The 14,133-nt window shown below is 34.2% G+C and overlaps 1 protein-coding gene across 2 annotated transcripts; it reads left to right on the top strand.

Moving 5' to 3' along the window:
* The first annotated feature begins 4,722 nt into the window (after positions 1-4,722).
* On the top strand, positions 4,723-8,841 carry LOC21412565. 2 transcript variants are annotated; one of them, XM_024173295.1, is made up of 2 exons: positions 4,723-7,326; positions 8,572-8,841. In XM_024173295.1, the coding sequence occupies exons 1-2, from the start codon at positions 5,043-5,045 to the stop codon at positions 8,616-8,618; spliced, it is 2,331 nt and encodes a 776-aa protein (XP_024029063.1). In that variant the 5' UTR covers positions 4,723-5,042; the 3' UTR covers positions 8,619-8,841. The 2 variants fall into 2 exon arrangements, with proteins under 2 accessions (XP_024029063.1, XP_024029062.1); XM_024173294.1 differs by lacking the exon at positions 8,572-8,841 and having other exon boundaries at positions 4,723-7,851.
* The last annotated feature ends 5,292 nt before the right edge of the window (positions 8,842-14,133 follow it).

The following is a 14,133-nucleotide window of genomic DNA, read 5'->3' as shown; positions in this document are numbered from 1 at the left end:
AAATTAAAAAAAAAAAAAGAAAATGAAGGGAAAAAAAGAGCTTTAAGGAGAAGGGACTTTTTCCGATGAGCCTTATTATCGATAGTGTTAGTTTCTAACTGTTAGAGTTGGTCAAAATCACATGAGATTAAAAAAGTATACATAACATATAAATATAACATGTGTATTGAATTAAAGTTTCGTCAAATTATTATACTTTTTCTTAATTTTATATAATTTTTAATGTGATATGAGAAACGCCATAAAAATGAACCCTAAAATGCTTTCATACGTTACCATAATAGTAAAACTAAAAGGTTTAGGGTTTAGTGCATGCAAGGAATAGTTTGGGAGGTTTGTGCTCGTTATGCCCATACATGATCTTCTAGTAATAAAATGGAGAGCCAAATACATGATGAATGTAATTCAAAAAGTAGAAAAAGGAGGATTCAGGAAATAGGAGAGATTACTTTTTGTTGTAAAAATTCATAGCAATCATAATTATCATGAGGACAAGAAAAAAAAAATATATTTAAGAAAAGGGAAAGAAGATAAACTTAAAACAACTTTGTGACTCAACAAATTATTAAAAAAAAAAAAAAAAAACTTTGTGACTCAACAATAAGTTATGTATCATCATAAGTTTGTGATATAAGTTCGTGTCATATAATTATTATGATTATTACTGTTTTTGTTTTTTTAAAAAGTATTATGTGTCCAATATATGCAATAAAAGTGACAGGTGCTTTTCTGATTAAAAAAATTCCTACGTTAGTATTATTAGTTATTACCATATTTCAACGGTAATGTATTTTTTTTTAATATCTATACTTATATATGTGTGGCATCTGCCTCTTTTCTCCGAGGAAAAGAAAGGTAGCCTAGGGTTGAATAACCTACTTATCATTTAACAAGGTGTTTTTCATTTGTGTCACCAAAAATATAAAATATATAATGATAATAATAATAAACAAATAATTTCATCTGTGTCCTCACCAAATATATATATATATATATATATATATCTATGATGTATATATAGTCGTTTTTTTAAGGGTCTCTCTTTTTTTTTTGTCTTGATTTATGACATAAATTTTTTTCTCATCTTTAGTTCGTAATAGCATTGGTTCTTCTCCCAATTGATTTGAGTTATTGTCTTGTCTATTTTCCGTTTGGTTATCTTTTTCATCCATAGGATCTGTTGTTTTGTATAGAATTTGTGCTATGGATTTTTTCACATCAATTGGTTGGATTTTTCGTCCACTATAGAAGATCTATTAAATAGCCACATGTATGGTCAAATTTTAATGTATCTTTTTGGACGTTTTTCTGTTTTGGGGTTCGGAACATACTATTTTTCCTTAAACTTTATTCAAATTTATTGATGGAGTCGATTATTTATTAATGTTAAGTTTTCAGTGATGGGAACAATGTGTATGGATTGTATTGTATTTTTTTATACTTTGAAATATATTTTCCCTTTTCTTAATAAAATAGTTCTTTACTAATCAATTCGTTCACCCCTCCAAAAAACAAAAAAAAAATGTTAATTAGTTTGTTCCACAAGTTTCTTTTTTCTATTGATTAATTTTTTTTTTTCCAATTAAACCAATTTTATTGAAAACAAAAGGTTGTATCGTGTTAAATTACAAAAAGGGAAAGGCTTCCCTTTTATTTTATTTTTGTCCCGCAAAATACCGCGAGGAACAAAATTAACATATACTTTTTTATAACCAAAATTAACATGTTTTAATGTATATTCATATACACATGTATATAAATCAGTTTGTATAAATATATAATACGGCTTTCATTAGCCAAGCTGAAACGGGAAAATGTACATTATTATAACATTGATTATTTTAAACCTAGTGGTTATTGTTTATATGATATGAGGTTCTATTAATACTTATAGTATCCGTCAAAGTCAATTCCAACTACCTAACAGAAAACCTCAATTAGCCAAGCGAAAAGAACTGAGAAATTGAGATCCAAATGAGAGTGGAATTAGGGACAAAGACCTTGGAGAAAGAGTTTGCATGGAAAATGAAATTTCTAGTGAGCAACAAAAGTTCTGAAAATGACTAATTTAGTAATTTATGAGCCATGTCCCCATGTTTATGATTAATTCGAATTTGACCTTTCTTTTGGTATCTATTTTCTTGCAAAATATAGGAATTAACACTTAAAAGAGAATATAGGCATTAAGAATACACCAAATTCCCTAAGAGAGAGAGAGAGAGAGAGAGAGAGAGAATACACCAAATCAAATCCCCTATGTTAATTAAATGATTATCATATACCTAGAGTATTTAATGAAAAACAACCAATTATGACCAAAGGCATGGAATCCAAATTTATGGATTCAGTATTTTGCTTACATCAGAAGGTGTGTAAGTATTACAGTTGGGGCATGTGGTTATTGACTGGATGAGAAATTGACTAATATGACATGTATATTATTGACAACTTCAATTAGTTTTAATTATGATAGTTTAATTATTTTATATCTTATTTGGTTGCTTTTAGTGTTTTTTTTCAAGTGCTTTTATTTTGAGGATGATTCACTTAGGACTTGTTTGATTCATTTATTTAAAATTATGATTATGATTTTGTTAAAGTGTTTTCTCACAACAAAAATTGAATAAAAAAAGTTATCATCAATAGATTCTTTTATAAAATTTGAATTCAAAATCAAAATTATTGACTTGAACTCATGAACTAAAGGGATCCTTAATTCTCAATGAACTTGTACTTTGTTCTTGTTTTTTTTTTGGCCCTCAAGGGGTGTTCAAAAAATCCGCCAAATTATAAAAACAGTCAAATCCATACAAAACCAAACCAAATCGTTAATTATCTTTGAATTATTAGGTGGTTTGGTCAATTTTTTAATCTTATTTTTTTGGGTGGTTTGGTTTATGGTTTGGACTCTCAAAACTGCTCAATAATTTACCTAAAAATATACATATATAATTTTTTTAATTTTTAAAATGTTTTTATATTTATTTTAATTTTTATTGATCATAATAAAGGTTTCACATTTATAAAATACACCATATTATATTTTTGTTGGTTTGTATTACAACTTTAAATGGTAAATTTTTAGACATTTGCTATTTTGAGTTATATTGTAAACTTGAATCTTATTTTTATTTTTTTTAATTAACGATCTTATAATTTCTATGAATTATTAAAAATTATTTTAGTCTTAAATTTAAACCGTCCAAACCGTTTATGAGTGATTTGGTTTAATTTAATTTTTGTTAAAAATATTAAACTGCCCAAACCATCTAAAAAAATATTATTTTTGATTTAATTAATAAATTTAAAAAAAAAAAAAACCATCTGAACCGACCACGAACACCCCTGTAGCCCCCTCCTACTATATTTTTGGGCTGTTGGGCAATTGGCAAACTACTATGAAAACAACAATAGACGATAGTTTCTAAATGAAAAAGAGGGAACAATTAAAAAAAAAAAAAAAACATGGTATAGTAACTTGCTTGAACAGTGATGTCACATTCTGGGAGAAATATTATTGTTTGACAAGGACTTACAAATAAATATTGAAAGTATGGACTGGTGGTGAAGGAGGAAAAGTAGAGTATTTTTTTTTGTATTAAATTTTCTGCGTTAAATCTTTTTTTTCAGGAAAAAAAGGAGCATAAGAAGATTACTTAACATACAATCTTAGGGATTATGCATTTTTTTTTTGCTAAATAGGGCATTATGAAAGTTAAATAAATAAAGGAGTTATGCAAGTTGTTTATGATGGTTATGTATTGGTGACAAGATGTGACCATGATAAGGGGTTTAGCATGACTTTCAAATATTTTTCATGTTGGCAAACAAATAAAAATCTAAAATGAACTCCCACTCTTAACCAAGAAAAAATAGAGCAAAAAAAAAGCATATATAATCCGGGAACCAATTGGGTCATGCAAATCTTTTCCATGGGACGGGGATATTATAAAAAAAATAGGAGTAATAAAATAAAAAAGAAAAAAGAAAAAAAGAAATCCAATCCTTGATTGCATAAATTTTGCATATGGCAGTTGGTGAACTTTTTCAGGCCAATTCTCTCGCTTGTCCTGGTCAACACCGACCCCACAATTAGAACTAGTTGGAATTCATTTAAATTCCTAGGTTGCCCTTTTATGTCTACATTCTGAATAAAAAAACCATATGAACAAGTCACAAAAAGGAAACCCAAATTACATATTTTTGTGATACACACAAAAAAGAAATAAATTTCACATTTTGATTTGCATATCAATTTTTTATGTATATTTGGGTTAAAGAAAATGGAAAAGAGGAAAAAAAAAAGAAGAAAGAAGCAGACAAGAAAAACCCCTTCCCTACAAAGACCCCACAAACAAGACCCCAACAACACCAAAAAGAAGAAAAAAAAAAAAGAAAAAAAGGAAAAGAAATTAATAAAGCAAACAAACATGAAGTTGGACTTGGGAGCTAGCTAGCTAGCTTATAGCTTTCTTCAAATTCTGAAATCCATCAAAAGGCACGTGTTCGTCACGCTCCAATCAAGAGAGGGTGATGATTTATGTCAGCAACTGTTCTCGTCCGTGGGACTCCGAATTATTACCTCAAGCGTCGCAGTTTCCTTCGACGTGGGCGATCTCTTCCCCCACGCGCACAATGATGGCGCGTGTCAGCGCGTGTTATCTCCTGCCAAAACCTCTCCTGTACTATGTTCCGTTCTCTCTCCTCTATTTCTCTATCCCTCTCTCTCTAAAGACTTCTTCGTCTTTCAACACAGCAGTTGAACTGAACTGAATCATCTCAGTGTCTCCAAACAAAAAAAAAAAAAACAGAGAAAAAATTCAGAAAGATCGGTTGTAGTTCTCCGGCAATGGGAACTCGCCGGATTTTCAAGTTCCGGCCACCGTCGTGCATGCTAAACAATGCGACAGAAACGCCGTCGTTTCAGCCGACGTGAAAATAAAAAACGACGACTAAACAGAACCCAGGGAGGAGAAAACGAAAAAAAGAAAGTTGTCATCTTTGTCGTTCTTTTATAAAAAAAAAGAATTTAAGCTCCTCCAATGGCGGCCACTAACACTAACACTAGTACAACAACAACTACAACAACAGCAACGGCGGCGGCAGCGGACACGTCGGCGGCGGAGGAGGCGGCGGCGAAGGCGGTGCAGAAGCGTTACGAAGGTTTGGTAATGGTCCGTACGAAGGCGATAAAGGGGAAAGGAGCGTGGTACTGGGCTCACCTGGAGCCTTTACTCGTCCACAACACCGACACCGGTCTTCCTAAAGCCGTGAAGCTCCGTTGCTCCTTATGCGACGCCGTTTTCTCCGCCTCCAACCCTTCCCGCACCGCCTCCGAGCATCTCAAGCGCGGCACTTGCTCCAACTTCAACTCCTCCGTTGCCAAACCCATCTCCACCGTCTCCTCCTCCGCCGCCGCCACCTTCAACCACCGCAAACGCTCCTCCTCCTCCGCCGCCGCCGCCGCTGCGGCCACTTCCACTTCCACCTACAACGTCGTCTCCCCCCTCGCCATCGTCGACCCATTCTCCCCTTCCTCCGCCTCCGCCGCCGCTGCCGTAATTCCCGGGCCGTTACTGACCTACCACCACCACCATTTGACGCTTTCCGGTGGAAAAGACGATCTGGGTCCTCTGGCCATGTTGGAGGACAGCGTGAAGAAGCTGAAGAGCCCCAAAACCTCTCCCGGTCCGGCTCTTTCCAAGACCCAAATCGAATCGGCACTCGACTACCTTGCCGACTGGGTCTACGACTCTTGCGGGTCCGTCTCCTTCTCCAGCCTCGACCACCCCAAGTTCCGCGCCTTCCTCAACCAAGTCGGCCTCCCGGCGATTTCCCGCCGCGAATTCACCACCTCCCGACTCGACGCCAAATTCGAGGAGGCCAAGGCCGAGTCCGAGGCCAGAATCCGGGACGCCATGTTCTTCCAAGTCTCCTCCGATGGATGGAAGAGAAACATTAATAGCTTTGGCGAAGATAGTTTGGTGAATTTAACGGTGAATCTCCCCAACGGGACTAGCTTGTACCGCAGGGCGGTTTTCGTCACCGGTTCTGTTCCTTCCAAGTATGCCGAGGATGTTTTATGGGAAACCGTGACCGGCATTTGCGGCAACGTTGTTCAGCAGTGTGTCGGGATTGTCGCTGATAGGTTTAAGGCCAAGGCTTTGAGGAGCTTGGAGAGCCAAAACCACTGGATGGTCAATCTCTCTTGTCAATTCCAAGGCTTCACTAGCTTGATAAAGGACTTTAGTAAAGAGCTTCCTTTGTTCAAGTCTGTTACACAGAATTGCCTAAAGATCGCGACTTTTGTTAATAACAAGTCCCAGGTTAGGAATAGCTTTCACAAGTATCAAATTCAGGAGTATGGCTATGCCGGGTTAATAAGAGTTCCGTTGGCCGAGTATTATGATGGGCAAAACATGAGGTTCGAACCGGTTTTCGTTATGATTGAGGATGTGCTGAACTCGGCGAGGGCGCTTCAGTTGGTTCTGCTTGATGAGTCGTTTAAGTTGGCTTCCATGGAGGAGCCTATTGCTAGAGAGGTTTCTGAGATGATTGGGGAAGTGGGGTTTTGGAATGAGGTTGAGGCTGTTCATTCTTTGGTGAAGCTGATCAAGGGCATGGCTCGGGAGATTGAGGTGGAGAGACCGCTAGTCGGGCAATGCCTGCCTTTGTGGGATGAGCTGAGGAGCAAAGTGAGGGAATGGTGTTCAAAGTTCCGCATAGGTGAAGTAGGGCCGGTTGAGAAGATTGTTGAGAGACGGTTCAAGAAGAATTATCACCCCGCTTGGGCTGCAGCGTTTATACTCGATCCGCTTTACTTGATTAGGGACACTAGTGGCAAGTATCTCCCTCCATTCAAATGCTTGACGACCGAGCAAGAGAAGGATGTTGACAAGCTCATAACGAGGCTTGTCTCGAGGGAAGAGGCGCACATTGCTTTGATGGAGCTCATGAAATGGAGAACCGAAGGGCTTGATCCGGTGTACGCCCGGGCGGTTCAGATGAAGGAGAGGGACCCCATTACCGGGAAGATGAGAATTGCTAACCCTCAAAGTAGTAGACTTGTGTGGGAAACTTACCTTAATGAGTTTAAGTCATTGGGGAAAGTGGCTGTTAGGCTCATATTCCTTAACGCCACTTCTTGTGGGTTCAAATGCAATTGGTCATTGTTGAGGTGGGTGTCTTCTTCTGTTCATGGCCATTCCAGGGTTGGTATGGACAAGGCTCAGAAGTTGATATTCATCGCAGCGCATTCCAAGCTCGAGAGGCGCGATTTCTCGAGCGATGAAGAAAAGGATGCGGAGCTATTGGCATTGGCAAACGGTGAGGATGATGTGCTAAATGAGGTTCTTGTAGATACATCCTCAGTGTGACATTCTTTTTTTTTTTTTTGTTTTTTTTTGTTTTTCTTTTCTTGGTTCTTTTCCTGAGTAGGAACTTGAAAAAAAAATGTAGGATTTATTGAATTCTTTCTTTCCCCTACTATTTTTTCTTAAGTTGTACCTGTTTATTATTACTTACTTTTTAGATGATTTTGGGGGGCAGAAAGGTGGGAGAAAGAAATAGAGTTTTACTGATTAGGGATTGAATTTTGTAAGCAAACCTGCCATGGCCTCAGGATTTGGAGCAACTGCCACCCCTCTTTTTACCTTAGCATGATTTTCTGAGTTTTTCGGGTTTGCAGGGAAAAAAACAAAAAAAAAGAAAAAAGAAGGAAAAATCTTGTTTGTGAAGAAGATAGAGGATGGTGCATAAAATTAGAAGTAGAAGAAGAAGACCAGGAAGGATTGTAAAATTTTGTACCTCAAGTACTAAATAATATTTTATAAAAGGGGAAGGTTTTTATGTCTCCTTTGTTTCAACATCAAAAATCTGTTGCTCTCATTTTCCTTTTTCTTTTCGTCCTCTTGTGTTGAGTTTTTTTTAGCAGAGTGGCTTATGGAGCTTTTGATTATTTGACTAACAATAAACAACAGTACTAATAGCAATGGGATTCTGAGTTTATTTGCTTGTATTGCAGGTGAATGACTATGCCTTGAAACTTTTGCTTTTCTATTATGAATCTGTTTCACGGTCCAACCAAATCTCTAAAGTTGTTCAATTTTTATCAAAACAATCCTGTTCTTAGGTTCCATTGTTTTCTTCTTTGCTTCTAAGTTTTTCTTCGGTTTTAAAACAAAATGATATTGTCTTTATAATTGTTACTAATATCTTGATTACCATTGCTTAGACATTTGTTTTATTTGATTCAATGAAGCTGCCTATCATATATATACACACACATATCTTAGCCAAAAAAAAGTCAACTAATCTGAACCTTACCAGGAACCCTTTTCACCTAGAGTCTAATTTCTGTTTTTTTTCTCACTTCATGTATGTTCATCTATATCTAAATATTATTGCATGAAATCGTCTACATTTTATGGATATCGTTTGAGTTAATCATAGTAAAATAAAAGTCAATCTTAAGCACGTTTGTTTTAGATGTTGGATAAACTAATATTGCGTCGAACTGAAGAGGCTGAAGACAAATCATTTTGAAAATTTTCATCTTTTTTTTGATGGCAGAAGAAGCATTTGACAAACACACGGTTGCACTGGATAGACCACCTTAAGAAAGATGGTTGGTTCTCGGTTGTTATTATAAGTTGTCGGACAATGATTAAAGGGTATTTTTTTTTATCCCTAAAGGATCCAAAGAAGGATTTGACTTGAAAGTTCGGCGAAACTCGGAGCTTGCTCGCGATTGTTGGTCGGATGGCAGGCCGGATTTTGCAGTGCGGGTCAACAACCTTCGTTTATGGACCAAAAGAGTACAAGCTTTTTAGCTGGAGGAGCACTTTGAAACTGTTTCCTCTTTTTTTTTTTTTTTTTTTTTTCAATTATCTCATCATCCATATCTCTTGTTTTTTTTTTTTTTTGGTCTGAGAAATAGTGGAGCCCACAATGAAAGGAAGTGGAAGTCCTTTTCCAAGCTTTGGTGTTCATGGAAGGGCTCTTCAGGAGGGGCTATACATCAAATCAGCATTTTGGGTAACTTCTCATTTAAACATTCCAAAACTCGTGAACATTCATGCAAAAGCCATTGCTGAGAAAAAGGTCGTGAAAGGATCCTTAGCTTAGTAAGACTGTTGCCGCGGAGCACAGCCAAGATCGCGATCCCATGGCGAATTCGACCTGATTTTCTTTTCCGGTTTCAGATTATTTGTTGGAGCTGAGAAAACACCACCATCCAACAGTTTAGCTCTCTCCTGTTCCAAAAGCCCTTGAACCATTCTTCTTGTAATTTGAATGTTTCCAAAATGCAAGTGGAATTAGTGTATTTTTACTACTTTTCCCCACCACCTTAGTTTTTAACCTCTACAAAATGTAATGACTCACTTTTGGTAAATATAAATTAGGGACCAATCCATTCTCTTTCCTTCCAACATTAAAATCAGTGTATATGTTCCCCGTTTAGACCAAAAGGAGAAACTGACTTGTGGATATAATTGTTATAATTTTGCGCCGTCTTCTCCTCCTCCTTTGGCTTTTTCTCTTTCTTTTTTATTGCTCTTCCAATTTCTTTTCTTGTTGCCTATTGTTCCCAAGATAGACACATGGAACCAAAAAAAAAAAAAAGATGGGGAGTTAACATTTTTGTATGAAGCTCACACATCCCTTTATTGCTTGTTATAAGAAATCATGGCAAACGCTTTAAGGACTGCTTTCACATGCAACACGTAAAAATAAAGTATGTGACGTGTATTTTAATGTAAAAACGAATTTAAAAGATGTAACAATAAAGAATATACTTATTGAGTCTTGCGTATTTCTTTTTTTCCCCAAAATCATACCATTTTATACTCGTATTTCTTCGTGTCACAACAACAACAAAACCTAAGACATTTCCGATTCGAGAATTGTGGTGTCAAGTTTCTTTCTTTCCCAATAATTTTGGAAACTTTGTGTATGGGCACCAACTAGGGTGCAACATAGTTGAGTAAAAGTAGACTTAAGAGAGGGATTGAACATCGGTGAAGGGATACAAGACAAAGTGGTGAAAGTGGCTAGTCAGTAGTCCTTTGAACTCCAAATAAAGCAGTTTTCTCAATCATGTAAAGCTATAGAAAAGTTCAATGCAGCATCTTTTTTCATTGTAACAGGCTGAATTTTCAAGAAAAACTCGTGTCCAATGCCATTTACATCCTCATTATACAAAACCCTTTAAAGCAATTTGAAATTTGAACTCTCTTTTCTTTTTTTCTTTTTTTTTTTTAATATTGGATTTTCAATTATTCCACCTAACTCTCTACCACAGTAAATAGGTGAAAAATCAAGTGGGTAAACTTTCACTTTCCTTGGTCAGAGAAGTGAAGTTGTAGTAGCTAGATAAGTAGAAGGAATCGAGTATGGTATTATTTTACCACCTTGGTTCTTTCCCATTACTCATATTTTTAGTGGAAAGACAGGAATTCTTGTCGGCAATGGCTTTTTTACCAGCATATTATGCTTCACTCCACTCATCTTTTGTGTTAAAAGCTAAAGTATAATGATTAGTATAGATAACAGTACTCTCTCTTTATACAAGAATCTTCTCTCTTCCAATGCTCCTCAATATATATATATATATATATATATATATATATGGTTTATAATATTTTTAATTTGTCCCCATCCCTTCTTTAATTTGTTTCACTTCAAATGTTAATTTCATTAATTAGGTGAAAATTTAACCACTTTGAGGACGATTAACATAATGGAAACTGCTGCCAACAGATAGTAATAGGGTTAATTTGACTTGCAGTCACACACTCCCAATAGCAAAATGCCAAAACCAAAACCCAATTTCAGTACTTCCATCTTTTTTTTTTTTTTTTTTTTTTTTTTAAAGAGAGAAAAAGAACCAATTCAATTTAAAATGAAGCAGAATTGCTTGGTTAGCAAAAAAGGACTTGTGGCTTGTTTAGTTTTTATGCCACCTGGTATTTGCAATTAGAATACTACTAACATGAAATTAAAAAAATATGGTCTTAAATTTAAAATCTTCTAAGGCAAATACCTCTTAAAATGTATGGATCTTAATTTTTCACTTATTATTCTTAATTAATACGCTTTAGTTAAAAAAATTATATTAGTTAAAAGGGTATTAATCAAGAGTAAATAATAAAAATTTTAGAACAATACATTTAAAGGATAAATTCATCAATTTTCTCACTCTTCTAAGAAAATTAGTCCCTTCACACACGTCCATTATTACTGTTAGGAGAATTTTTTGATAAGAGTAGAAAAAACTCTCTAAAACTACGGGTCCGTTCTCATCACGACTTGAGGTAGAGAATTTGAGTTGAAAAATAAATTTATGTGAGAAAAAAATACTATAATAAAAATATTAAATTTTGAATTTTTGTGAGAAAAATATTATAACAAAAAGTTGAATTTAAATTTTTATGAGTGAAATCATTATTTTGAACATTGTCATATTTTTTCTTTCCAATATGATGATAGTTTGATAATAAAAAACGTACAATACTATAATTCAAAGACCCAAATAGGAAGAGCATCTTGAATTGACTTGGATTGAGTCTTACCACGTTTAGTTATGAAGGTATGCACATTTCAAAATTAATGTCCGGTTCATTTCACAAATTTAAGTTTTTAGTTTTAAGTTTATCCAGTTAAAAGCTCTCAGAAAAAATCACATCTAATTTTTTCTGTTACAGTTAAAAACTCTCAGAAAATGTCATATCTCAGCTCAAATTAAAAATTTAAATCCGCGAAGCGAACGAGGCCTAAGTAAAGGTACAATAAGGAATCCAAGAACAAGGTCTAAAATGTGTATATAAAAAAAAAAATTCATCCTCTTTGTGACCATTATATTAATATATATGCTTCTTGGACAACCAATTTTAACTATAGAGGTCAGCTCCTTGGGAGAGGCTTCATTCACAAAAGAAACAAATATATTGAAACATATACCTTTCCTTTTTGAAAAGAAAGATACGATCTACTTTCACCTTTTACTGTTCTTTCACGTGGTGGAACTACACAAAACAAATATAATTATTAGTAGATTAGCATTTACGTGAAAATGCTCTCAAAAGTCTCCCGTATTTTAGGGTATTTTCAACAACTCACAACTTGGGTTTTGTTTATTCACCCAAAAAAAACAAAAAAAAAAAAAAACATTGGGTTTTGTTTATACACGTCTACATTTGTCATTCCACCAAAAATATGTACGTGGTCCTATAATATATAGCTTATGCAATATCATCTACGTATAGGCTCTTACATTATTTCTCTTCAAATTTAAACATCAATATTCCATATCTATGCATGCATTTTCATTCACATGCCCCTTTACTTAAATCCGTTTTTAGCATAATACATAATTGTTCGTTTAAACTCTATCGATCTTTTCTGTCAAAACAATTTCTTCCCCCAACCATTTCGCATGTTGAGAAAATAGATAAGATCATCATATTGAAAACGGCATTAATGGCAATCCTTATTTCTTAATGATTCCACACTCTATTTATTGCCACAAAATTTTGTGGGAGAGTCAAATGAATGGCACTATGTCAACCTCATTAACTACTTTTAGGTTATATGAGTTTATTTGAACGGAAATTTGAGCAAAAGTTGAAGGTTAAAGAGTGGTAATCAGTAGTAGTTGGGAAAAAAAAAAAAAAAAGCTCACACACACATTATATTTGCTTAAGTATTAGTTTAAATTCACATAGGACGCAATCATTTCATGAATTCGACAAAGAAATTTAAGGAGCAAAATGTACTTTATTAGACTTATTATTGTCGCATGCAAAAAACCTTTCAATAAAATTGAGTTTAATTGGAAACCCGACCATAGTGCCATGCATATCTATAACTTTTCAAAAGCTACCCAAAAAAAAAAGAAAGGAAAGGAAAAAATCCAAATGACCTACTTGGGGTTGGCAACGACCACTAATAATTAGGGGGGAAAAAAAAAGAAACAAAAAAAACAACTTGAGAGATATGTGTGCTAAGCACTACACTATGTGAGTATGCCACAACATAATTAATATAGTCAATTTTACATATAAAACATTGCTAATTAAGAAGTAACAATGTCTTGTATCCGACCAATCAAAAGGCAAATATTAGAGTCTCAGTTTAATAGTTAAATTGGTTTCAAAATATTGATAAGTTCATCCAAATAACTCAAATCCTTTAAACACTCATTTTACTTAACTAGAAGGAAATTTTTTTTTTTTTACTGTGGGGCATCCCATCCATGTGATAAATGAGCATAACTATAAGATTTAAATCAGACGATGTATGTTAAAGAATTCTTTTTTAATATCTTATTCTTATACTATTTTTATTATGGCTTCTTTATTTGAATCGTACAAGTACGTAAATAACCATTTAGGGTGTGATCGTAAAAATTATAATTATAGTACATAAAAAATGAGATTAATGACATTACAAAGAGACAATCTTAAATTTTATCGAAATTTGGAGGATATCCTTGGCAATGACAAGTCACGAGCGAGTTGAAATTGCTCAGGTTGAGAGTGAACATGTGAAATTGTTGGGACTCGTCCCTCAGTGGGATATTTCATACTTTATTGTCTTATTCACTTTACAGATTTAAAATTTTAATTTGAATTGAGATAAAATATTTTTTGAAAAATTTTTACTGTAATAAAAAAAGTTAAATGTGACATTTTTTAAGAATTTTTTATTATAAAAACGTAGAATTAAAAACTTAAATCTGTAAAATAAACGAGACCTGGACCCGTTCATTTTATCGATTTGAGTTTAAAATTCGAGTTTTATTATAGTAAAAAACTCTCAGAAACAGTTACATCTAATTTTTTTACTACAATAAAAAATTCTCACATAAAGTTACATCTTAATTTAAATTAAAAATTTAAATTAACGAACTAAATGAGACTATGTGGGGTCTCTCTACTATTTCTTTTTCTTGATAAAGAAGAAAAAAAAAAAGAATATCGCGTGTTCTTATTGGTTTGGTAGTGGGCCCCAAACTACGTAGGAAGAAAGAACTAACTACCACAGAAATGATTTTGACACGTTTCTCATTTTGCTGCGAGCAGTTCAAGTTTTTAATGCTAAAGCACCTTATAACTTGTAAGTGAACCGCAG

This window comes from Morus notabilis, unplaced genomic scaffold, assembly GCF_000414095.1.
Source record: "Morus notabilis unplaced genomic scaffold, ASM41409v2 Scaffold87, whole genome shotgun sequence".
Taxonomy (NCBI): domain Eukaryota; kingdom Viridiplantae; phylum Streptophyta; class Magnoliopsida; order Rosales; family Moraceae; genus Morus; species Morus notabilis.
This window is presented reverse-complemented; position numbering and strand designations above follow the sequence as displayed.